This window comes from Apteryx rowi, unplaced genomic scaffold (assembly GCF_003343035.1).
Source record: "Apteryx rowi isolate R43461 unplaced genomic scaffold, aptRow1 scaffold_206, whole genome shotgun sequence".
Classification (NCBI taxonomy): Eukaryota; Metazoa; Chordata; class Aves; order Apterygiformes; family Apterygidae; genus Apteryx; species Apteryx rowi.
The window spans coordinates 827267-855231 of NW_020448375.1; the positions used below are offsets into that span (position 1 = coordinate 827267).

The 27965-nt window shown below is 33.5% G+C and overlaps 1 protein-coding gene across 10 annotated transcripts in view; it reads right to left on the bottom strand.

The window, feature by feature from the left end:
• Positions 1 to 2650: 2650 nt before the first annotated feature.
• Positions 2651 to 27965, bottom strand: part of WDR11 (WD repeat domain 11) — a 55145-nt gene continuing 29830 nt past the window's right edge. For 8 of the 10 annotated variants that reach the window (XM_026063977.1, XM_026063976.1, XM_026063975.1 and 5 more), the window contains 18 exons: positions 27255 to 27361; positions 24797 to 24872; positions 23257 to 23365; positions 22795 to 22919; positions 22204 to 22351; positions 20226 to 20332; positions 19561 to 19675; positions 17632 to 17803; positions 14000 to 14108; positions 13100 to 13162; positions 11795 to 11860; positions 10813 to 10984; positions 10436 to 10531; positions 9341 to 9506; positions 8280 to 8377; positions 7106 to 7251; positions 6095 to 6174; positions 2651 to 4937 (listed from right to left, as the gene is read on the bottom strand). In XM_026063977.1, coding sequence (XP_025919762.1) covers positions 4780 to 4937; positions 6095 to 6174; positions 7106 to 7251; positions 8280 to 8377; positions 9341 to 9506; positions 10436 to 10531; positions 10813 to 10984; positions 11795 to 11860; positions 13100 to 13162; positions 14000 to 14108; positions 17632 to 17803; positions 19561 to 19675; positions 20226 to 20332; positions 22204 to 22351; positions 22795 to 22919; positions 23257 to 23365; positions 24797 to 24872; positions 27255 to 27361 — 2113 coding nt within the window. In that variant the 3' untranslated portion in view covers positions 2651 to 4779. Of the gene's footprint in view, positions 4938 to 6094; positions 6175 to 7105; positions 7252 to 8279; positions 8378 to 9340; positions 9507 to 10435; positions 10532 to 10812; positions 10985 to 11794; positions 11861 to 13099; positions 13163 to 13999; positions 14109 to 17631; positions 17804 to 19560; positions 19676 to 20225; positions 20333 to 22203; positions 22352 to 22794; positions 22920 to 23256; positions 23366 to 24796; positions 24873 to 27254; positions 27362 to 27965 lie in introns of those variants that run through there. The other 2 variants (XM_026063978.1, XM_026063983.1) reach the window with 2 other exon arrangements.

The following is a 27965-nucleotide window of genomic DNA, read 5'->3' on the forward strand; positions in this document are numbered from 1 at the left end:
GACAGGAATTTTAGGTACCAATTTTCACTAACCCTCATAGAGTGAAATCATGGAACCTAATTATAAAACATGCTGCGTTAAGAAAACTATGTTACATGCCAACTCTTTTTAATCTTAGCTCTTTCCTTTTTAATTCTGCTTGAAATTTCTGCTCTCCAGCAATACCAGCTGAGCTACTTAGAAAATAGCACAGCTATGGCTTGTATCTTCAGTGTTTAAGTATAAACTGTGAACAACTTACTCTCAAGCAGTCACAATTCAAGATACTAATGAGTCAGTATGACTAAAGAATTTTATGCCAATCTTTAGATCGATACAGAATTTTTACCCTGAACTCATTAATGAATGCTCTCACAGTGCTCATGTTAATATCAAGTTGTGTTGAATTCTACTGCCAAATTTTTACTATTACCCGTCATCAACTAAAATTTTAGTTGAGCTTTTAGAACACAATTTTGCTGCAGCTAGCAATTGCCAAACCAAATCCACCTTCTGTTCAAGAATCTATGATTGTTCTTGTTTTTCTGTCTCCAGGGTCAACTCCTGCAAAACAACATCTCTTAGACTGTTTACTCAGATATTGATCACAATATTCTGGACTAGGTTTCCTCGATATATAATATATGCCTCTATCTAGTTGCAAAGTCTTTACATTGGCAGACTGTCAAAAATGTTTTGAATTTTAATGAAAGTGAATTATAAATATTTTATTTGCAATATAGTACTAATCATTTTTACACTGCAATAAAATAGTACAGTTCTTCCTTTTCCATAGATTACTCCCCATGAATCAAATATATATAATGATATATATTTTAATTTTTTGAAAAGGTACTTCAGAAGTTCATCCAAGTTAGGCAGTTTTAGACACTGTTAATTGATACGACTAATTTACATAGATTGCGCCTGTATCGTGTCACATACCATGTTCCAAATAAACTCTAATCAGGTCTTGCTATACTGAAATGCTGCTACTAAACTATTTTCTAGACTTTTTGTTTGCTATTAGAAAAAAAAAATCAATTATCATAAAAGGAGGAATCAAAGAAAGTAAGTCCAAATTATTTAAGAATTACATCAAGAATAAAAAAAACAAAAATTAAATTAAGTAATATCCTCAAAATCCCATGATAATATTTACACAGACCTCTCAGATTGTAAAGGGCACTAGTTGAATGTGAGCAGAGATCTAGAAAGAAAAAGAAAATGCCTGCAGGACTGAATGAGCTTCACAGAAAAGACGTGCAAATTTCAAAACACTTCACTGAGATGAAGTCAGCTTATACATCCCTGCAGAATCATATGCACATTACTTATTTATGAAGCAATCTTGGTCATACAAGTCTAAAATGATTCATGTAATATAATAAAAGGGGTAACCACAATTAGTTATGCCATAAAATCTATTTTACAAGTTCTCCATCCAGACAACAACATTCAGTCAAAAACAAACAAAACCCCCTTATTTACAAACAAAGGTCCTGGCCTTTTATAAATAAATCTTAAAATAGCTACCAAATAATCTGCTCAGATCATCAGACAACAAGCTTATTTAACATAAGACCCATGTTCAAAAAGAGATGAATGAAGACTCTCTACACATTGGATTGCAAACCCTCTACTGTTTCTTCATTACCAAGAATGGACAAACACAGATTCCATAGTTGTAGCTGCATTACAGACTTCAGTTTTGACAGAAGCTTCAAAACACAAAAGCTGGAAAATACAGATCATAAACTTTAACTGCCACTTGTATTATTCATAGTGGTTAGGGAAAGGAATTCTTACAGGGGTTTAAAGAGGTTAAAATCGTATTTACTGGAAGCTTTTTTCTATTATTGCTTTAGTTCACTTTCTTTACACATACCAAACTCTCAGGCTTGTCCTTTAAACATATTATATGAGAAGCTTCTCATATTCCATTCTGTAAAACTCCAATTATACATCAGACATTCATCTGTAGTTTTTCTTTTTTTTCTCTCTTTTCTCTCTCTCTTTTTTCTCTCTCTCTCTTTTTTTTTTTAACAACTTTTAAGCCAATGTGACAGAAGTACCATAAGAACCAAGAGGAAAGTTACCTGAACTAGGAAAGAGAAAAAAAGAGTTCACTGACATGGATCTCAGCACTGTTGTCAAATGCATTTCATATTTTGAAAAGTTGATTATCTACACTGATTTAAGTGATGTGGAAGTACTTGCTATCTCAACAAAAATCAAGAAGGGCAAAGCTTGCTTATATCAGCTGAAAAGGGTGAAAAAGTCTTGTATTAGCAGTCTGTAGGGTAGCATGAAAATAAAAAGGAAGTATTTTTTTTTTTCATCGCTTATATCCATGCTTTTAAAGATTGGAAAGGGCGGACAATGCCCTGCTCTAATTTAACTGCCATTAATTTTAGGTTTGTTAATTAAGGTTGGTAATTACAACTTAACGAACATTAGACCTTAGACCTTAACCAACATTACAACCAATATTTCATTAGTAATAATATGGAAAATGTAACCAACATTAACAAAGGATAACCACTTCGTCTACTAAAACTAGCCATGAGCATAGTTCTAGTCTGGAAGGCAAAACAAGAACAACAATAACACAATCACCATTTGGACCAAGTAAAACTGATGGCATTTTTGTATTAAATCAAGACATGCAGGAAATTTTCAAAGTCTGGTTTATTATTGTAGTGTAACTGCACTATTATCTAAATGAATTTTTCAAACACTTTTACACTATATTTTCTTCATATAGGTTTCAACATGGAGTATCACATAGTCTTCACACTTAAAAGTATATAGAAACATTCAGTATTAAAAGACCTTTGCAATGTTTTTCTTTTAAAAACATAATATCAGATTTATAATTCCAACTGTATATTAAAGCAGATTTTTTCCCAGAGACCTAATGACAAACAGCTCTAGGTGGTTTGTTGAGGACAAAATTCAAGTGTGCTTATATTAACCGTGTAGTAACTGTGTCTATGAGCATTGCTTCTGAGAACCAGAGTGGGAATTGAGGAGTGTTGTAGTAGTAGTCAATGTGAGCCAGAATTTACCCCATTGTTAATGACAGGCAGTTTTGCATAACTTTGTTGTTCTCCAGTTAATGCTTAAGGCAAATTTCATTGTTTTCCCAAGCTAGAGTAACTATATAAGCTTTGTTTGCAATACATTGAACAGAATGTACTTTATGGTGTATGTAATATGTGGCAGGAAGAAACAGACACACTATACTTAAAACATTTAGTTTTCTGTTTAGAGAAACAAAACTCACATTTTCAATTTGTATAAAAATCATCATTACTGAAAATAATGATATCGAAAAAACCTTTCCAGTTTTATCAGAAATGCTATTTTAGATCTGAAAGAAAAGGTTTGTAGAGTTAAAAGATGTCCTGAAGCTGGTGCTCCTCAAGGAAGGAGTGTAGAATATGCATCTACAAATACTCAGGCATAAGGAGAATCCAATGCCCTTTAAGTAAACAATGCATGAATTACATTCAAAGCAACGAGAGACATTTTACATGATATTCTTTCCACTACTGCATAATAAACTTCAGTAGCTCCAACAACTTTATTTAAAGAGGAATAAAGTCTTTTTAGCTAAGAATAGTTTTCACATGCTTCAGTCTTCAATTTGTAAGTATGATTTAACGTTAACATCTACTCTTCTGTTGTAAAATCTCTCAATGAATTCAGTAATAAATAAAAAAGATACGTCCAACATGAGAAACAGTAATGAAAACAAACATTTAAACATTATGATACTGTGGAAAGCTATCTTGCTTCTGATGCAATACTGGCATGAAAATGAAAAGAGGTCATCAGTGACATCCTTAAGTATCCGGACCATAACAAGTGTTATCATTAAAAAGTACCTCATTAAATTGCCAACATTTTGGCTTTGCGCAATGCTCTTTCTGCCTACTGTTAATGACACAATCAAATAGGAAATAAATCAGTAACAGTGGAGACAGCAATAGCAGCTCAAGAGTATTATGCAGAACCATAATGCTTGTTGCTTTTGAGGTAGAATCGCTTCCGGTCCTTTGATCCCAGTAACCAGTCAACACAAGGCAGAATTTAGTCCCTAAGGTGTGAAGGGAATGCACATGTAACAATAACATGGAATATAAGAATATCTTGACTGAACAAAGGATATTTGATGGATTTTCAGAAACTGCATGATTTCTATAACTAAACCCAGTAAAGGTTCCATTTCAGACAGTTATGAAAATGTCGATACAGTGAACATTTAAAATACAATAATTTTAAACAGAAAAATGGGATTCGAGAAAACATGGCTTTCCAGGAAAGAAGAACTGTGTGCCTTGTGATCTCTATTTATTCTTTAAATATACTTACATTTTTATAGTACAGATTGAGTCATTTACACATACAAATACAATAGTAGTGAGTATCTACAAAGATTTGATTTTTAGAAGTAAATGTAGACTTCTACATATGTTTAGAACTCTTTCAGCAAATTTTTAAATTTTCACATCTCTGCTTTAGTTGAAAAAGTTGGAAATATTCTTGTACAACTTTATCATATGTTTCCATTTCTTCTCTTGAAGATGAAGACAATTTAAACATAAAAATGAGATAAAGTGTATTAATAATCAGTTCTTAACCTTGCCTCCACACATACTTAACAATTTTTGCTCAAATCAAATATATCAGCTATTATAGCGATTCAGGAGAAAATTCATTTTCACACAGCGGACTCTCATCCTGACTGATCTCATCCTGTTGGACAGGAAATCTCCTTTTAATGATAAACTGTTACTCTTGTGTCACTTCCTCTTCAGGCTGTTTGAGCTCAATTAATAAATCTTTACCAGTTTCTCCCGCTTTTGAGGCAAAGAGAATAGCTCCCTGCTTAAAGCCCAGGACCTTCAAGCTCCTGGCATAATCTGCAAATACGGCATGGATCAGTTTATGTAAATGAAGGATTAAGGAAAACACAAGTGGAAGGCAAAATTAAAAGCTCAGAACCCATTTTTTCTCACTCCTTACAGAGGTAAGGTCTAAACTGAAAATGCCAAATATTACTACTTGTGCTGGAACAATTATTAAATATGGAATTATTGGAATATTGGAATATTAAATTCCATCTAAAATATTTCTCAGCACAAGTAAAGACAAAAAAAGTTGCTTTAAATGCTGCTATTGACTGCATATTAGCATTTACCAGGTGACATGTGAAGTATTATTAACTAAAATAATATATAAATAGAAATAAAATATAAATAGATAAAACGCAAATGAACATAAGCAGCTCACCATTCTACCACGCCCTAACTTGCAAAGAAATTAAGAAATTATACGAACATACTACAAGACGTGGTCATTGATCAGATGCACATGGAGTTATCTACATGACTTACTAGTGGCTTTTTTATTTATGAGATGACATTGGTGATGACTCCATAGAACACAATCAAATATTATTTACATATGCATTCTAACTTTTCTATTTAGGTATACGTAGTAAGTAATAATGACTGTTCAGAGTTTCCGTAACACCAGGTTATAAGTGTAGATGGTACTGGGGAATACTTTAGATACCATTTGAATTATTTATTACACTTTCAGCTCATCCTGAATTCTGATTTTTAACCTTCCTTATGCTCCTTATATCAAAACTGACCCCTTCATAAAGAACTTCAGTCAGCAGAACCTTATGCTGGTGTGCAGAAGGACTCAATGTATTGAAATTTCTTTTTTTCTGAGATACCATGTTTAAAAGACAACTGAACCACTGATCTCACTATATGCTTTGAAGTAACAATTACCAAGTTCTGCAAAGAACATGTTATCATTTGTTCTTTATTCTTTTTACTCTTTTTTCTTTCACTTTTAGTTTGTTTTCCAGTAGTGCTGGAAAACAGTGGCAGAATATTAGAAGGAGGTCATGTTATGGATTTATGCAAAGGACTCCTTTTCACATATTTCCTAATTATCCCTTCAAACTACACACCCTGGAAAACAAAAATAGGAATTTCTATTCCTGTGCACTCTAGCGCATGTAAAATTGGGTCATACAAAACTGTATATGAGTACAGGAATGAAAAACATGATTTCAGAAAAAGGATATTTGTATCATCATTAACTTCAAATGCCCCATACTTCAGACAAGCTTCAACAAATAAAGCTGCTCTATCGAAGTACCTCATACTGTTGAATGTCAAGAGAAGAGAAGAGAAGAGAAGAGAAGAGAAGAGAAGAGAAGAGAAGAGAAGAGAAGAGAAGAGAAGAGAAGAGAAGAGAAGAGAAGAGAAGAGAAGAAAAATTTGTTAGGACATGAAAACAAAAATGTTCCAGGACACTGTATCAAGTCATTTGTGTACAGGCTTTCTAAAACTTTCCACATAGCTCTGGAGTGGCAAATCTCTTCCTCACCAAGGGCTGAACCGGGCTTCTGAACATCATTACGGTTAAACAATGCCACCATTTAGCTGCCACCATGCACATATTCACAGTACCACATCACATATTATGCCCTCATTTTCCCCTATTGCTCCAGCTTGCTCTCGGCACCTTCATGCTTCACAGGGTGTTGACAGTTCGCTACCTGATGACACTGCTCAGTGCTTCCCACACAGTGAAGTGCTGCTACCCTGCGGTATTGGGGCAGTATGTAGGAACACGTCACACTGTCCCCTCATGCACACCCCTCCTACCCATCAGTGTGGCACTGCTCTCTCACCAAGCTTCGTACACCACCCTGCATCCCACTCCTCCTTGAACCCAAGGAACTGACATTTGATACAAAATTTTTGAAGGATCAAGGCTTAACTTATTTAGAACTAATCGCAGCTACTATAAATTGTTACTGCTTGGTCAAAATGTGCTAGCAATCTTAAAGGCTGCAGTAAATTAGAATGCCAGTATTTTTCCTGCAAATGCAACAAAAAGATCAGTACAAGCATACAGAAATGATGCACTGCTGAGGTGAATGTCAATTAAATAAAAAAAATCCAACTACTCTAAATGAAAACAAATGTCAGAAATTAAATTGTGGAAATCCCTTTTGCTTCTGAGTGACATATGTTCAAATGACAATTTTAGACAAGAAAAAATATAGATCATGCTTTCTCAGCTTTACCTGTGCAACATCTCTGCAACTTTTGTAAAGCATCCAAGTGACAAGAGGACAAGAATGGCTTTGGATTTCTGGTTGACTTGTGGAGAGCAAAGGTGATCTACCCAACGCTTTAACACATCAGCACATTCTTCCGAGTTTAAACGAACCTTTAACAGATGGAAAATCCAGTTATGAATTCTCAGATGCTAACTTAAGAAAGCATTCTTTTTCCTTTTCCTTCCATTTTTCAGTCCTTCAGGCAGAAATAACATCATCTCAAATTACCAATTTTATTATAAAAAAAATACACTAATTCCTTGAATGAATGCAATAAGGAAAAGAAAGAAAAATATGTATAGAAAAAAAGCCCAATCAAGTCACTTGACATTTCCATGCGATTATTTAATATTATTTTTATGGCAAGGCTTTACTGAAACCTCGAATATCAAGAACTTAGAATTCTTTATCTTTTGCTGAAGACTGAAACACAAAATGTCCCCCTTTTTCTTAAGAGTGGAACTCATCAATTTAGAAAACTCAAACTTTTTTTTCCATCCTTTCTGCAGGAGAAACATTACAGAAACTTTAGAGACACTGAAAGATCATCCTGATTAACTCTTGTCCATTATGTAGTTTAATATGGAAAATTAAAGGTATGTCAAGGTACTGTTACCATAGCTATGTCTACGTACTAGAAGTTGGTGCAAATTTGTTTGGTTAGTGCTAACTTTAAAAAGAGCAAACATACTACATGAAGCTTAGTACAAGTTCACTGCCTAAGCATTTATCCACTTCTAAGAGTGAGTTTTTGCAGTTTATGACAAGCTCTGTGCTGCTGCAGTTATATGCCAGTAGAGCTTATATATGTGTTATCTGAACAACTTGACAAATCACTGCTCAAAAAGTAGCAATTTGAGCATTCCAGCCATTTTCAGGCCCCAATGCTGTTATTTGGTTGAAAAGGGCATATCTCTTCAGTCAAGAGGCTGAATGGCAGTTTTCTTACACAAGAATCTGTCAATATTGACTGAATGGATTGGCTTGATATAAATTAATGCACGGAAAGAACCGATCATATTATTTTGAATTGATGCTTCAGTTTTTTGAGAATTTTAACACTGACAGCAGCCTTCATACCTACATTTACTAAGCAGGTAGTTTATGTTAATAAACTAAAAATTGAGAAATTACAAACTTTTGCAAGCCATGCTGCACGATTCCATTCGCCATAAGTTTGCAAGTAGCGACAGGCATCAGCAGCCTTATCTATCAGACACAGCAATTGGACACCCTCTAGAAAATAAAAGCAAATTATATAATAAGCCAAAGAAAAAAAGAATTACTATATAAGTGTGAGGAGAACATTCATCCCCAGAAAAAGGATCCCTGTTATATTCCTTCCCTGCATATGAAGATGTTGAAAAACCCTAGTTTCTACTACTTGATTCTCCATACAACCTGGGTGCTGAGGCTCTTCCCTAGGCTGAAGAGCTTCAAAGTACCTCACAAAGCTCCCATTGATCTCTACCATAAATTGAAATGATAAGAAGTTCACTGAACTTCTCATCATAAAAAGACTATGATCTCTATAAATCAGAAAAACTGATTTTGGAAAAAAAATCCTTTATGTTTAATGTTGTCCATACTGTAATTGTTAACAGCGAAGTGTTAACATTGTCCATAGAGTGGAAAGTATCTTTTTTAGTCAAGTACTAAAAAAGTACTTGAAAAAGTACTTGAAAAGTACTTTAAAAAGGGCATATGTACTTTCTTTGTCTTTGAATGTTTCACCCAATCCCATATTATGAACAACTCATACATGAAATTAATCTGTACATATAAAAATACATGTAAAAAACTTTTTGAAGCAAGTTCTGAAATGGAAATGAAACTAAGCCTGTATTTTAACTTCAAAAATAAGACATGAATTTTTATTTACTTTTTTAATTAGGAAAACAGAAAATATGTAGCTTTATATGCTCGACCTCTTTTGGTGCATGCAAACAAGTGCTAAGAGAATCACTCCAGAAATATGATTTCAAGCAAAAAGAAAAAAAGAGTCAAAATGAGTTGAACTTTTAACTGAGTTGCTGCTCATTTCTGGGTTAACCACTGTATATAGCACATACTATAAAATATACAACATACAAGATCTATAATAACAGGACATTTCCTCTCCCAGCTGCATTAGCAGCCTTCATAATAATAAGCAGAATTACTAGTTCAAGCAAACAGAAAATCCAAATTGCATTTTACCTGCAAGCTTTCCATTGGCTATCATGTTGGTTGCTACCAGTTTAATGGTGCTTTGAGATGGACCTGATGAGGTGACAGTTGTGACCAAGCAAGCTTTAAGTGAATCACAGTAGTAATGTGCGTTCTCCGAGTTTGTTTCTAACAGTAGTTGTACTGCTCTGTCAGTCTGGAAAGGAGGGGGGGAAAAAACAAACAAACAAACAAAAACCTTTGACCATGACATATTCACTTAAAAAAAGTCTTTAAATTGTATTTAAAACTTTTTAAGACCTGAAAGAAATAACACTGAAAGTTATTCTAAAACAGACTAGAGAAATATCTACCAGTGTACTAATGACTAGGACTGTATTTCAGAAAAGCATCCCTAGTGAGGATAGCATTTAAAGACTCATCATGAATATAAGATGTTTAATCAGCCTAAGAGTCCTGGAAGGGGCCAAGGAAAACTTTACTTCAGAACATTTACTTCCTTATTTACATCATCTTTCACAGAGTTATAACAGGATAAGAAGTATTTAAAATAAGCAGAGAAGAAATAAAAAATAAAGATAGAGAAATTGGCCAGGATCTCAAGAACTGATTTTAATGTCTGTTATTTTAAAATAAAGGTGAACATGCATTTAAATGTTAGTCACTTAAGAAGAACATCTATTGTAGAGTAGCTGCCTCTCCATGAACTGTTGAAGATGCTACAGAGGAATACCTAACCAGGAAGACTCATTACACTGACTGTAGATACCTATCTCTGAATGGGATGAATCACTCTCCAGACATGCCATCTCAGCCTGTTCATTATAATAAGGTACCTAACTTTTAGATAAGTCAATTAGTTGAGGTCAATCAAGTTGATGGCTTAAATAATTACAGAAATAAGATACAAGGAAAGATTTTTATATGTGACCACTATCATCTGCCATGTCATTACAGTCAGTCTACAATGTAATAACATACTAAGACAGCAAAAACTATGCACTGGGGGAATACAGCTATGAAGCGACACATATGAGTTGAAACAGACATAACCTTAATTGAATAGGATAAGCATATAAAAAGGACAGGGAAAAAGAACAAAAAATCCAAATACTGCCCGCAAACCTGGCCTAAGAGAAGAAGTTGGTCAGCACATTTCTTGGTGTGATCATATGTGGATCTCTTTACCTCCTGGAGATTTACCCTTTCGAGTTGGAATTTCTGTACAAAGAATAATAATAATAATAATAAAAAAAAAATCAGAAGCATAAGAGTAATAGAACAGATGAAAATAAGCATTTCGAAAATACGTAAACATGTTGGGAGTTTCAAAAATCCCCTATTTTTAAATAATATTGAGTGATTTAATCCAAAGCTGTATGTTATTAATAAGTGAAAAATGTATAGAGAAAAGCTCAAAGTTACCAAAAAAGTTATAAAGATGACCTTTTATTGTTCTGATCACATTCTTATTAAAAATATTTTTTAACTCCTTGAAATACCTGGAAGTAATAATTTTCACACAGTATGTCATAGCATATATCCAATGGATTGACCAATTTTTCTTGAAGTACAGCTGTATCCACTGGTTTTGCAAGTTTTTCCTGGGATAAGCTGTGCAAATAGTGGGCAGCAATAGTCCAGAAATGCAGTTCAGATTCATCCCCATACAGTCTGAGAAGATAAAAATCAGGATGAGAAACACAATGATATTTTTCATATGCCACGTGTTATAAATTTAAAACATATTTATACAAAGAAGATGCATTCTTGTGGGCACCAGAAGTACTTTGCATTAACAATGTGGCAAATTACAAAAAAAGATTACAGAATGTCATTCAGCAAACTAGGTAAGTAAGATTGTATTACAAGAGAAAACAAATTCAGTGATCTGTTCATAAAGCTACAAGGGAATGTCCAGCATATAAATACATGTGTAACTGCTTTTTTAATTATGATTTTACACTTAATCATTAATATCCTCTTTCAACAACAAGAAAGTTACTAGGAATAATTTGAAAAAACTCTGTGACTGTAGACAACCAAAATTAACTACAGTTTAAGCAGAAAAATAACACAGAACAGGTAAGTTTGGAGGAAAAAAAAAAGAAAGAAAGAAAGAAAGAACAGGCCCTCCCGGTGTTTGCAGATAATATACTGTATGATGTGAAGGTCTGAGCTACACTTTTGGGCACTGTACAAATAAGTTTAATGCAGTTAGTAGAACTGCATTTACAAAAGTACCACCAAGACTGAAGAAAGTTCTCTATACCCAGCAAATGAAACCAAGTGTCTCAGTAAGGTTACACTTCCATTCCCAATCTTGAAAACACTAAAACGCATGCATAATTTCAAGTACTTCAGCAAGTGCCCTGAGTTAGAGGAGAATTAGTTGATTACTAAAATTTAAGCACATTCATAAGCATTAATAGGATGAAGATTTTATTAAGAAACACTTTATACAGTTATATGAATCTCTGCTACCTTGCAACTAGAAGACATCTTTGCAATAGAGTAAACTCTGGATCAAGCAAAAGTTTCTTTATGTCACTGCAAAAGGAGAAAATTGTAAGTAATCTGTAAAAATGTTTTGCACTTTTTTTTTTCCAAACACAAATAGCATTTATTACCTAATAAATGAAAAATCAAAAAATAAAATGCGTAGCTTCTTTCAGAACTGAAAAAAGTATCTATCAAATAAAAGTTGCAACAGGAAGTATACATAATTTGAAATACAATTAAATCTCAAGGAGCAAGCCACTCAACCAATTTAAATAGCAACAGTCAGTCTGTCAAAAACACTTTATTTTTGTAATAAACGGAACAACCACATGGGTGTATAAGAAGCTGTAATTTAGTTTGCAGTGATTCTACAGGCTACAAGATTAAAATAATTACAAATAACTATATAATTATGCAGTGCCATAGTTTAAGAGGTTCACACGCATGCATACAGGCTTTCTAAATATTTTTCAGATTGGTAAAAAAAGAAAAACTATTCTATTAAGTGAAAATAGGAAAGGAAAATTGAAAACCTTTGTTTCCTGGTTTCAAATAATAATTTTCATAATTTAAATGGAATGCCAAAATCTGATTTCTAGGTAAGCAGAGCAATTTAAGTAAGAATCATCCAGAGCATGAACATTACTCCAGAGGTATATCTTCAACAGAATATTTTCAAAAGTGTCTTTTCTGCCTCAGAGCTTAAATGTCTTAACAAACCTTGGAATATTTAAGTAGCAGTGTCCTTCAAGTCCAACACAGTCTGGACCAACATCAAATGACTGTGTACCACGGAGAAGCACTGCTTAATAAATTGCAAATGCTCACTAGTAAATTAGAAATTATATGCTGATTCCAATCAGTATCTTTAAATCTTTTGTTGGCAGCCACTGCTATAATAAGTCCATGTTAAAAATACTGACTTCCAACCCACTTTACATAGCCAGAACAGTACATTTTGATTTTTGAGTCATTATTTAACAAACTACTTCAAGATAGTTTGCTTATTAAAAAAAATATATTTTAAGCATGTATTATGGTTTATTTTTATATGAGAGAAAATAAAAATAAAAATTATTTTTTTCTAAAAAATGAATAAAGGGTCATCTTTAGGAATTACATAAAAGTTATTAAATATGCTTAAACTAAAAGCTGCCATTACTCAAAGCTTATCTTTAATGAGGCAAAAAGCATTATTTTTTCATTAAGTTGTCAATCATCATAAATTTTGGTTTTGTGCCTTCTCTGAGTGCAATACCTTAGTAATTTTAATAAGAAGATTCTTACTTGGACAATGAATTCAGTTGCTCTTGAATCAGGTTCTTAATATTTTCATTTTCTGGATAATCACTGCATTAAAAAAAAAATTACCAAATTGACAATATTATCTGAAATGAAAGAGAATTATTGGTAGTAGAAAACACAAGAGCATACGTGGAAACCATTTATTGTATTCTGACAGAAGCAACTCATATAAGATTTTTTTCTCTAGTTACTAGTTACAAAACACAATTAAAGACCATCTTTGTTTTCTCTCAACCTCACTGAATCAGTGCCACTAATGTTTCTTTTCCCCCTTTTCTCTTTATTCTTTCACCTTGAAGTTAATGAAGTACCCTGAAAATATCAACACCTTGTTCACTATTAAATCACCTTTCTCTCTTACACTCCTTCCAATTCTGAGACCACTCCTTCCAATTCTGAGACCTTAGCAGTTACATTCTTGTCTTATAATCCTTTTTCTTACACCTTATACCTCTTCTTCCTGTTTTTTTCTTCCTTGTTTACAGTTGTATCATCAACCCTATCCCTTTGCCTTATCCGTTTCACAAAATATATAAATGGCACTAAAGCATCTGCAACTGGTTAGTCCTTCTAGCACTGATCTCTTCCTCACCGCCACAAATCTGCAGACATTATGAATTCCTACACCCACCACAATTCACAATCTCTTCGCCTCTTCTCTTTCCTGTCCGTGCTCACAGATTCCCATGTATCCCTTTACAAGAGATTATCCCTTTACAAGGTTTTGTAAGAATTTGACTTTCTCCTTCCTTGCTCATTTCTTTTGTTTCTATGTCCTGTACACACCTGTGACCTGTCATCCCCTCATTGTCAACCACTTTTTTGATATATATGCTTCATAAATATACATATATATGTATATATATGTGTGTATCTCCTTACACGTGTAAAATATCTAGACAGTATTTCTCATTCCATGGCTGATGCAGTAGGAATGCTTTTAAAGCTAATGAAGCCCTTGGAACAAGGAGATAGGGACACCATGCAGGTTCTGAAAGAAAAGGAAAAGATTCATTGTTGAGTGGCTTATGTGCAACAACACTCTATTCACTAACCATAAAATGTACCACCTTGTTTGCAAGCACCAGAAGAAAGTCATAAATCACATCTTTTCATATATACACCATGGGTTACTAGACATAAAAACTTATTGTTACATTCAAGCAAGAATATTTCATAGAAGGCACAGGGTTTTCCACCATGCTGGAATGAGAACTTCAGAAATACTGAATTTACAAGGGATCATATTTCAAGAAATTAAACACTCAGAAGCTCAAATATCAATTTGCAGAAAACTATTCTGATCATAAAAGGCACTAATTATTTGGGGACCCATACCCAACTGGCAGGTAGTAATTTTAGTTTACTTTGCAATCATATCTTCTTCAGTACAAAATGGGGGTTAAATACATGTTTATATCTGCAAATAAAATAAGAAATAGGATGAAAATTATAGTACCATCTATTTGTCACACAAATTAAGAAGTCAGTAATATTCAGTATGAGGTTTGGATGATATGCAGTAAATACTACCCAGTGACTCTAAGATGAAAACAAATACCAGGCAGCTACGTTATTACATAATTTTTTACTGTCATTCATAGGGTCTGAATGATGTAGCTGTCTTATAAACATGATTTTGGAATTTTAAAATTGCCATAGTATACAGGTAGAAGGGGAGTTAAATCACAGGCAACCTTAACCCTGGCATATCCTGATTTCAGGCTGCTTGGTTTTACAACATCAATTTTTATAGTTTAATATTACAGAGCATTTATTTGATAATAAAAATAGCTCTGAGAAATGATTTTTTTCCTCTGACACTACAAGCACAGCTCCCTGCATCAGAAATTTGGGGGTTTTTTTGTTACGTATTGCCATGGTCAGAGTCTACATGTGTTAAGAAGATTTTAAGAGTCAAGACAGGACAAGGACCAAAAAGACCACAACAAAAGCAGTTATCTGGAACACCAGAAAAGAAGAGACAAAGAACTACACATTCCTCAGGAGCACAACAATGAGACAATTGATCTATTCTCTGACAATACTTGATCTGACAAGCTCTGGGGGATCTGCATAGCTAACCTGGCCTAGAAGTAAAGCAGCAAAAACAAAGAAGGTGCTTAACTAAAGCACTCAAGAAATCTTGCATCTTTTCTTTCTCCTAAGAAAGGTATCCTCATAAGAGGTCTAGGCTACTGCTCTATGAAACAAAAACCACAGAATTATGCTCTGAAATCAAGCTGATAGACCATATTTATCCTCCCCTCCTTTTCTACAGACTACTTCACTGAGAGCATCAGAACAAAAGAATCTGTCTGGGTAGCTGCCACAGAAAGGGTAGGAAAAATTCTCAGGAAACAATATGAAAAAGATTTCTTTATTCATGAGGATAGTTTTATCTTCACCAGCTTGAAATTGGTGATATTTTTTGGTAAAACTGTCTGTCATAAGGCAAACTCTGTTCGCTTTGAGGACAAACCTATGCAAATATTCTTTTGTGACTCCCTACATAGTAGACTGGCCTATGACAGGAGTTCTCAGGGGCGGAGTGCAGAGTTCACTCTCTTCTGATAATTAACACGAAAGAAATGAAACAACTCATAAGTCAGAAACACCTTCCTTTCATCAGAGTAGCAAAAAAGTTAGTCATAAATCTAAGCCATTGTATTTAGCGGCTTGCAGTTATCACCACTAAGAGAGTGAACTTGCAACTGTTAAAATGCATCTCAATTTCAGCTAACAAATGGAGAACAGATATTTCAATCCATTGGCCTAACAATATAGGATGCTGCGTTTTATTATGGTCAAATAAAAGGGGTGGGGGGGGGGGAAGGAAAAAAACAAACAAACACAATTACTACCAGAGTCACAATTACTCAAATTGATAATGGAGAACTTAAAAGTATGAACAGACTACATACACACTGATATTCTATCAGAATGGTAAGGAATGCTATTGTTTATATTGGTAGATAACCTGCTCTGATAAATCATATTTCAAAATCTGAAAGAAGCATTGTTTTTTTTAAGATTTTTTTTTTTAGGTATATGAAACTGAAAAACTTCTATCTCCATTAAGTAGACCCCAGCAGACTCTTTTAAATCTTGCATTATATTTTAACTTTTCATGATTTTGTTTTTCTTGTAGTAAAATATTGATGACTGCCTAAAAGCTGTAGCTAGATTACAGAGAAGTGACTTTTGACATTCAAGAAACAGAGTATTTTTCTTCTTTTATAGTAACATGCCATTAGATCAAACTGCTTCTTTGACAGCTGAAATAAAAAGATCTTATTTCAATCAAAGTATCCAAGAGTGGCTGTTAGTTTACAAAACAGCACAGAAACTTGTTTTGAAGCCCCTAGCTTAAAAAAATTAAGGAGAAGTAGAAGAAACCACCATATCTCTAGAATATTATTTTCTTGAGAATTCTGTTCAAAAATATTCAAGCATGAATGCAAGTTTGTGTCATTACTGCCAGTGTGGTCTGTCATGAGTAAAACAAAAGATACAAATTTACATCGAATTTTCAGTCTAGCCAGGTTCCTAAGTTGCTGGGTTTCTAGCAACTTACCAGAAAGAAACCATAATTTATTAAACCATGATTAGTTCTTAGTTTTAATTTTCCTTTAAACTTTCCTAAATCAATTACATAATTATACATGAATGAATATTTTCTTTAAATCTAGGTATCTTAACAGACAACTGTGTTGCTAAGTTGATCTTTGATTTTTAAATTTATTTTTTCTTTAGACAAAAGTTGACAAACTACAGTGACCAAAAATATTTATCATATATGACAGCAAATTACATAAAACATTTCTCATTTTGAATAGTAACTCATTGCACATTTATTTCAACTGGCTCATAATTTAAAAACAGCATTCCATAACTCAGAATTTCCTGTGTTTACCTTTTATCTGCATAGTCTTTTTGTCCCCTGAGACTATAAATGTAAAAGTAATAAATAGCAAAATGTAGTTTAACTATTTAAATTCCCTATTTAAGTGTATGGTAAAAAAGTCAAACAGCATTAAGTACTAACAGTTCAGAGTTTTGTGGGAAAATCTACTTTGGAAAGCAAAGAATTAGTCTACAAGCAGGCTTCAATATCTGGAAATTTCACAGAAAAAAACACACTTCTGTATATTAACAGATGTTGCAAAATTATGCAATGAATTTCAGTGATTTATGTAGTGAGACACAGGTGATGTACTGATTTTTTACATTAATTTTCTAGACATCTGTAAAAAAAAGCTCATATTTTGTTAGTTTATATTTCAAATAAAATATTAAAAAGTAGAGCTAATTTGGGAGATTAAACTTTTACTATAAAAACACCCATATTTCCTAAGCCTACAAAATTTGTCTGTATCTATGAAAAATATATAAGGATACCTAATCTTCTACATACGACCATTTTCCGGTCTACTAGAAGTACTGAACATTTTTATAGTCCACTTTCAAAATGAAATATGCAGCAATCAATAGCAAAAGCAAAATCAACATACCTATTAAGTCTTGTTCATCCATTCTAAAACATGATGGTTTCATGGACATCTCCAGGACTCTAATGCACCCATCATCTGATGCCAAGATGACTTTGTCTGAAGTACACCAATCTACATCCAGGATCCGGAAATTGACATTTCTTCCACTTCTTAAACTGCTTACCATTTGTACCTTGAAAAGTTGAGATATTTTTCAATTTTAGTAGGCTCTCTATCATACAGTGTAATACTGTGTCACACTCCCATGAGGCATACCACAAAATTTGCAATAAAAGCTGAAGTTAGTCATAATTCATCTTAATAATGGTCTCCTCCGGAAAGCAGAAAATTTAGAAACCTTGGAGTAGGGCATGTGATTGCCCTAAGACAATACTTCTTCCCCAACCAAGACCTGGGAGAGGATCCTTTTGAGTACAGCCATATAACTGCCTTTGTGGTATCTTTTCTGAAATAAAGTTTCTAGGGCAAAACTGGTGAGAATTTACATACCCTCTAACTCCAATCCCTTAATCTAGCATAGGCACATCAAGGCAGAAGCGAGATTCTCATCAGTTACTCTTTCTCTTCATAAACATATGTTTTCTTGTTAAATACTGAACTTGTCTTGAAATATATTTAGGCCTAATTTTAATAGAGCATTATGGAAATAGGATGATTTATTATCCACAAAACAAACAAACAAACAAAAGAACCCCCTGAGATAAGCAAAACCTTTAAAACTGAACTTTTAACCATATGTCAGTTGTTACAGATTTTGTTACCCTTCTGTAACATCACAAACATTAAAAATGTTAATATAAGGAAATGCTATGAAAGCCTCCACTATAATCAATGTTCTGCTGTTTCCTTTCACTTGTTCTAGAGCAAAGTATGGAGTTAGAGAGATGTAATATACAAGAGCTTGTTCAGTCTTAGCACTGAAGACATTACTGGATGTATTGGTTAACTGGTTGTAGGCAAAGGTGAAGTTCTAGGGAGAGAATTATAAGGATTATAGGAGTGAGACTATAAAATGTTTCTATAGATTTTCAGCTGAAGTTCTGAATGCATTTTAAGACTTTCACGTGGAAATCACTTTCTCTTGTCCCAAAAGAAGAGAGAACAGCTACAGGAGGAACATCCTGTGACATCAAAGCTCTTCAAATGTTCTTGAAGGAGAGACTCATGGGTTTCTACTCTGCCTACATAATTCACAGTTGTTGGTCACATCTGCTCCAACTCTAATCATCAAAGGAAGTTTTCATACTACCCAAATTAAATGTCCGTGTTAGGAACTGGTGCTCACTAGAAAGTCAACAGAAAAAAAATTAAAATACCAATTTTATACTCTGAACTTACTCCAGGGGGCTAAGTTAAAATGGTATAACTATCCTTCCTTTCCCATAGTAACTATAATCCCCTGAAAGATGTATGAAGTAAACCCCAGAAGATTTATGAACATTTCTCTTTACTACAGAATTTTCAAGTAAGATGAGAAGCTAGACAATGTTAATTATCAAGTGTCTAGCTTCCTGGTATTCCCTAATAAATTAAATCCATGCATGGAAAAATACCTACTCTTTAATATGCATACAAGTTAGGAAATCTTTCATAAAAGTACTCTCCTGTTCAAAGATTCAAATTTCAAGATTGAGGCTCTCCCCCTTAAATCTTCCATGTGCGCCTCAAAAACTTTACTAGAAAATGACAAAGGGTATATCGGAGACATATCAGCTTTATGAGTGAAAGGTACTTTTAATGTGATGACAGTTTGAAAATGCTTTATAGGAACTAGAAGTTCTCTGAGAAAAGCCAGACAGCTTTATTATATAGCTGCCAGCAAGGAATCATGGCTAAGTAAAACTTAAATCCTGAGTACTCTTCCTGATTTTGAGAAGTGGTATGTGTATTTTGCAAAGAAATGCATATTGAAACACAACAGATATGTACCTCTTTTGCATCCCAAACTTCTGCTCCATCATTGTACACTGCAATAAGCTTTTGATTTCCTTTCCCTGGGGCAAAACGTATTTTTTTCACCCAGCTTCGGTGTGTAGGGATCCCCCTAAGAAAAGAAAAGCGTAAGGTTAACACTTATCACTCTATAACTAATACTGAGGGTGGGTAAGTCCTCTCCATAAACATTACAGATCCTGATATTGTATATGTATATATATCCAGAGAGAGAGATTGTGTGTGTGTATACATATAAACACACATGTATATATAAGTACATATGCATATACGTATGTACACACACACACAAATGGTTATGCAAACTATCGTGAAAAAGCGATTAGATACCTGAAACATACTACAACATTTAACATTTTATCAGAAGCCATTACAGTTTTACCATAATGAGAAAGCTCTTTAGATGATATTAAAACTTTGATAAAATATGTTATTTCATGTCAGCTGAAAACACAAACTGGGAAATATAAAGAACTGTCAGGCAGAAGGTATTTTTGAAATTTTATTTTGAAATACTTATATTGCTTCATCAAACACGACAAACAGAAGACCACCTACAGCGAAGAACAGAAATGAGGAAAAAAACCACACACTCTAACACTCATTATCTCATATTTGTCAAACTTAATTTGCATTCATACCTGGATACTCTAGCTTTCAAGTCCCAGAAGTTTAAGTTTCCATCAACATCTCCAAGAACCAAGGTATCCCCTTTCCAGGCAATACATGTAATGCTACCCATACTTCCCTGGAAATATTTAGGAAGCAGAATAAAATCTTGTCATTAATAGGGCCAAACATAGGAATAAACATTTCAACATCAGTATTTAATTTTTTCAAGTATTATATGAAATGAATAGATCAAATTCCGCTCCATTAAAACAGAAACAATTTGATTGAATATAAACACCTATCAGTCAGTCAAATTTGTTTCAGTGTGTTTCAAAAGATTTTTTCCTCTTAAGACATTTTGGGTGTAAAGGAATGGAAAACGCTTTTTTGTCTCTTGCTGCAAAAAAAGTCAAAGGTGACAGATTTCAATTATTAAAAACAATACTAGTGTATGCTAGAATAGGACACAAAAATAAAAAGGTTCCAGTTTGACAGATCAACTTATCAATGCCTCCGAGACTGATTAGAAAAAAAAATAGTAAAAAAAAAAAATTATTTAAACTCACAAGAAGGTTCTGGCCCACTCAAGTCTTCCTTATGACATAAGATAAAATCCATTAACAATGCCTAATCATATTTCAATACCATGCTTTGGAGATCCACATAAACAGATAGAGAGACAGCTTGGGTTTTTCACAATTTTACAGAAATAACCACCACCAATTATCATGACTACAGAAAAGCAGCAATATCTAAATTACTACAACCTAAAAAGTGTTTGCAAATACTATACTGTCTGACAGGTTCTAATGCCCTATTTACCTGTAAAGCTATCTCTGAAAATAGCTGCCTACAAAAGCTACACCCTTGCCTAACTCAATTGTTTGGCACTGTGAGGACTCTGATTTAAGATTGTTTCAATCTTTCAAGAAAGCAGGCATAAGCAGGAGACAGTAGCTATGTGTAATATATTACACACGCTTAATATTTGCAGGACTGAGAGAGTCAAAGAACCTAACTAAAAGCAGAAGTTCTCTTGAAGATGAGAATTTTTCCTTCTTCAGCAGGTTAAAATGATGCATATGAACAGCTAAGTTTCATCTGCAAATGATGTAAACATTTGATTTCTCAGCAAAGATAAAGCTGTCCTAAAAACTCTAAGGACATTATTTGCAACAAATTAAAACAAATGAAGTTTCTCCAACTAATAATTTGATATTATTATGTACCATTACTATTATTATTATTATGTACTATCACTACGTAAAATGAAGCTGAGCGCTACTAACTCTGAAAACATGTTCTTAACTTTTTCATAATTTTGGGACCATATCTTAACAACATTTCCTATAGAAAGAAATTATTCAGGACATCTCCATTTCACTGGCAATCAAACAACATTGCTTAAAACTTATGTGGAAAACTACAATTACAAAATATTTAAAGCATCTATAGATTCTTTAAAAAGTTCAAAAAACAAAGATAATCCAGAAAGACAGAAACAAAAATGCAAGACTAGAAATTCTTTAAATAACTGGCAATGAATAAAATGTATTTGAAAACCTTAATCAAAAAACACTGATGTCCAAAATCATGTTTTTGAAATTGTCACATTTCAAATCATAACCATAACCAAACTTCATGGCTTCTGTTTACCTCATAGATAGGCCAAATAATAACTCTTTTGTTACTCAAACTTTTTGTATGTGTTTTACTAAAACTAAGGAAAATATATATTGTGTCATTTATCCAGAAATTAAGTCAGGGACTATAAAAATTCTAGCTTATATAAAAACCATTTATTCCAACATTTTTTAAATAGAAAACATAAAGAACATGAAAAACACAGAGAATTGTTACAGACTTCAAAGTTAGAACTTTTATTTCATATTTCAAGCAACTGAATTTAGTCACCACTTGCCATTAAAAAGTGTTTTCCTAATGTTTTTTTCTTTCTGGCACCTGAAAAAAATTAAAGCACCAATTATATAGAAAGTTGGAACTCACATCAGGAGGAATTCTTGCACTATCTTTTACCGAGTTTCCTTCTACTGTGAGATGATAAACCTGCCCATCAGTATCTGTAAACACAAAGTGCTCTCTGGCAGAAATGTTCTGGCTCAGCTCAGATTTACTTTCAGCTTCCTGTAACAAACTTTAAAGAGAACACAGTGAGACATAGGTGCTTCCTGAAATCAGAACTGCAAGTCAAGATCTCCCTAACTAATGACAGAAGTAGTGTAAAAACGCCTATTACCTTCAAAGCAATTTACAAGAAAAAACAGTTAACTCATTTATATACTTGTGGCAATTTCAAGGGGCAAATAAGAATTTTACTTCAAGAACCAGATAACTAACGGACTAACAGACAGGAGTCCTGCTTGCTATACTGTTACTCTCATTCAGCAGTAAATCGAAGTTCCACATTTAAAAGCTTTCCTGTGTTGTTTAGGTATTAAAAGGAGCCCAGAAAGTTGTTTTACCTGATATGTATCCAGGAATCAGGTCCAAAATATTCCATTTTATAAAACAACAGTATACAGTACAAAACAACAAGTGCTGCATCATAGCATTAAACGAAATAGAAATCAGAAATACCTGATAACAGAAGATTCTACACTGCTAACTTCAGTATCTGAGGCAACCGTCTGTCGGGCCATGGCCTCACGGGCTGCTAGCTGCTTCTTTCTCAAGCTTTTTAAGTTATGAGAAGGTGACCATTCCTGTGAAAAATCATTCAGGCAAAATGGAAAATATGATTTTTTACTCCTTAAATTTATTGAGGAATTTTTTGCTAATTATAATGATTTCATTGAAAATTGCCTTCTTTGATTCCTCATCTCCCACCTCCCAAGAAGCGGACCAATTTTTCACCAAGTACTTCCTTTTTTCTTGCCTCTATTTGATAACAGAGGAAGAAAAGAAAAAGGAAGGGTGAAAGCACGTATCTGTATGCTATGGATAAAAAAATCTTTGAAAAATTTTGTGGCAAAATGTTATTATGCTATCTGACCATATTAGATTTAATAAACAGCAAGCAACAGAGATCTTATTCCTTACCAAAGCAGTCACTGCAGGGAAGTTTTTTGACATTTCTCTGAGCAGGGTGCATGTTCTGACATCCCAGATTTCCAGGGGTTTGTCTTTAAATACTACAGCTAGATACTGCCTAAAATAAACAAGACTTTACTACATCAACGGTAATCATTCCATTTTAATTTTAGCATTTTACTGCATACATGAAGTTCATAACAGCACTTTGGAAACCCTCAAAAACTAGGAGGAAGCGGAGTAAATTAATTTGGCTCAAATCCCACACACAAGCTTCTGATTTCCTTGAGTTACTCGGGTGCAAAAGAGTCTGCCTGAAGAGAGTCCTCCTTCAAGGCAAAAAAAATTTTTTTTTCAGAAATTTCTGTCAGGTTGGTGGTGCTGCTCAATTACTGTAAAGGAGACAAGGGAAGGAATTCAGAGAAAGCAGCAGCACCTCCCATTTGGCCACATTCAGCCTGAGTTGATGACCACACATGGTATCAGAACGACAAGCCAAGACTGTAATTTGGATAGATTAATTTCTCTACTCCAGATGCATGCCACTTCCCTTATCCAGTGATAAACAAGTACAAGATCCTCTTATACTAAACCACTTGTCAATCATGTCTTCAGACTTTTCATCTGTGCAGCTAAAACACTTTCAGTCCAGCACTTTTTACATGTAACATGAAAATACAGAGAGGCTCTCTAGTTTTATTTACTCTCCTCAACTGCATTAAATTTTATTCAAATAAACTAACCTTTCTTGTTCTCACTTAATACCATTGCTGTTCTTAATTTTTAACATATTACCAAGACCATTATATGGTTGAACTCATCTAAATTCCCTGGAACACATACATAATTCCCAAGATGTTTCCTATTCAAGCTAAAGAACATTATTTCTCTACTATAAAGAAAAACCTTTGAAAATTTAAAGATAATATTCTATTAAATTCAGCACTATTTTAACCACATTTACAACAATAAAGTAAACTTACAGAATACTACTGTTATTATTTTTGTTATAATAAAGACTAGGGATTCCCATCACAGACCAGATCTCAAAATCAGCAGGGTTTGATGGAAAGCAATTTAGTCACTCATCAGCTGGCTTCTCAAATATCTTTACTTCACATCTGGTTTTCCAGTAGACAATTATTTACAAAGGTGTGAAATATATATTTAAGGAATTTAATAAACTCATGAAAAAATACCCCATCCCTAATCCCAATCTTCTAGTTTTAAGTAGGGTTAAATCATATAAAAGGAGATTTATAGCAAAAATCAAACTATTGAAATTTAATTGGATTCCTAAGTTTTTGACAAGGTCAACCAGAGAAACATTAGAATATTAGATCAGAGTACAGAAGGTGAAAATGTTTAAGTATAAGTTTCAGAGTACAGAAGTTGTCAATGTGAAAGTGTATTTTCTCTTGATGCAGTTTGCATATTTTTCTCTGCGTTCTGAAGTGATTGTTCTTGGTAGGGATTATTTCTAATAAGCAATGAAGATCTTCATGAAATACAGTACAATTTATAAACTTCACAAGGCTAATCTACTTACTTCAAATGAGACACCTTTATCATTTCAATAGCTGGCTCATCATTACCTCGCTCCCCACGAAATGCAATGCTCCTACCTGGAACATAAAAGAGACATGGGAGAAAACAGAAATAGTTAACCAAATTAAACTAGAACATCTCTAACCGGCCTGCCATATCTTATGTTACTCTTGTCACTGCTAAGGTTTTACTGTATTTCTAGGTATTAAACCATAATGTGAACTCCACTGTCTAATGCTTCATAAACGACTCACTTCCAGAGCACAGCTACTGAGATTAATGTATAACTAGCATTATGTAAATGTACAGAAAGAATTCAAGGAGTTATTAGTTTCTGCTCAAAGACAATAAAATATGAAATATATTCTTGATTCCTCAAGTCAGAAATCCCTGAGCAGATTTCAAATTTTGTAAGAGAAGTAAATTCTGCCATAATCTAATATTCAATTGAGAACAACTTTGAAAGTATTTCTACGGTGAAGTATTAACTCATTCTGTTCTTAGTGGAACCATTATTTTCTTTCCAGGTAAAACAACAAACACTGACAAAAAAACATACAAACTCATGATCTTATCTCCAACAAAATTTTGACCCACCTGTACAAAGCGTTGCAGAATTAAAGGTGTTATACATACCACGGAAATAAAGAATGACCTACAAACATTAAATATATCACAGCAACTTTTATGCAAGTTTCTTCTCTTTCCTTAACAGATTTTCAAAAATACTTCTCTCGTGGCTACTCACAGCTAAATTACTTATCTTACACCAGCTATGTGAATAAAGCTAGCTATCGACAATACTAGTTAGCAGCGCTCATGTCGAGGCCAGCCAACAGGAAACCTTAAAGCTCTATTTTCTTCATTACTGATCAAACACCTCAGGATTATTTTTCCTTATTGTTAGTTATGTTTCTGAGCTATAAACAAGAATTTTGTCAAAGCATTTATGAAGTGAATGCAAATAAGCACTTTTTTCCTAGCCCTAAAAAAGAAAAGTTGGGCGAATACTGATGACAGAACCAATGCTCATTCAGTTAAGTACTTATGCCTTTCTTGTAGGCTTTAAAAGGGGAAATGTAATTTTTTTTTAAATAATCCATATGCTAAAGTATCAGGTATCCATATTTATTTGAAACTTGTTTGCCTGTGAAAATACTTTCATCGCTCGTGATTATAAATGTATCCATACTGATTTAAAAGCTAAGTGGCAAATCCAAATCACGTTTTACATGAAATGCATTTTACAAAGTTCATCTCTTTGCTCCCCATTTTGTTTTAAACAAATGGGCAAGAGATTATGAGGAAAAAAACCCTGCAATATTGTCATGTTAAATGAATAGTCACTTTGTGCAGCACCCTGAAAATACAAAAACTGAGTTTTTTCCATAAGTGTAAAAAAATGCTACATAAAACAATTCAGAATTATTCATGTGTAACAAGACTCAGGCTCTTCAATTAGAAATTAAATGGTTCTAGGTTTTCACATTGAAAAACAATTTAAAATTATTGAAGTGCTTCCTATTCTGGGCTCTCTAATCTCCCAAATTACACTCCCTGGTATTGTGCAAATATTGAACTAACAATCACACATGCACTTGTCATGTGCCATAAGGTCTGAGTGACTGAAAAAGACATGGACTCAGACTGTCAGGTTTACTATCAATAGTATATATTTTTTAAATTACTTATTTTTACCTTTTCCAATTATATAATTTACATTATAATAATATAATTTAATTTTTATAAAAATTATAAAAATATATAATTTTAAACTATTCCCATAATAAAAGTATGGAATTTTATTATTAAAATATTCATTTTACATTCAAACACACATGTAGAAATACTATGATACACAAGTGTATTAAACTATGACTTTAAAAAAGAGTGAATATTAAATTCAGAAGAAGAATTTTAAAAACAGCATCAACTTAAAATGCATCATTGTATCTTTTCTTGAAATACTAGATTTTGAGACACAAATTCTGGTCAGAAGCCTGATCTAGCTTGAAAAATTATCCATCGCTGATAGGCACCACAATAAATGCTTCAACACTATGTCAGTTGCCCATGAAACAACAGGTGTAGCCTGTATTTATGTATTCATATATGTCCCAAAACATATTTGGAAATACATGAATTCTGTCAATAAAATATGCCTCTAATATCCACACTCTGTGAATGCAGCTAAACCTCCTGCTGACACATGGTCATTCTTTTATTGAGTCCAAGCCACAGACATCTGTACAAACTTACTGTTTGAAATCAGTCTGTAGAGCACCAGTTGGAACACATTATGTGGTTTCACAAGGAAGGAAGAGCAGAATCAGTTAAATTCCTCTTCATTATTCTTTTTTTGCCATGACAGCCAGAAAAAAAAAGTAGTAAGAACTTGTATTTGTCACTCACCAACAAACCTGTCAGCCTCTTGAACAGATTTCTCAGGAAATACTAACCTGTTGGTAAGTCCACCAGCTGCAGCTCATTCCTTACTAACCCCAAATTGTTAGGTGTTGATGTGGCAAAGGAAAGAAAACCAGTCAAGCTTATCCACTCAATTCCCCTGTCATCAGAAGAGAGTACATGGAGCGTATTAGCAGAAATATTTGAATGGCTGGAAAATATCCTAGATTGAAATACAGTAATGATTTTATACAGTTGGTAAACAGCATAGACCTAGTCTTCTACAATTTATGGAAACACTGTATTTTAACGTAAAAAGAAGACATGCATTTACAAGTGTGATGTAGGTACAATAATAAAGTTACCAAATTAAAATAAGAGCTGTCTTTTCAGACTACACTGGCATATTAGGTTCTTGTTGACCAAAACAAAAATTTTAGTTAGGCACACTGACAACTTTTGTAAAAATCCCTCACAGATGCTCAGCACTAATGTGGACTAAAAGCAGAGCTTTGATGAAATCAGTGATTTACCAGGTGTGAAGAACTATGAAATAATTCAGATCTGCCAAGATATAAAAAAGTTCAGATGAACAGCAGGGAAGGGAGACCTGTACCTTTCACTCCAAAGCTAGGAGAGACAAAGAATGTAAAAGATAGTCACTGAACAGATTCAAAGACAACTATCACAAAACAACTGGCAGACAACCCGACACAGATTTTTCTCTTTTAGACCATGCCAAGGCATCAAAATAAAAATACCTT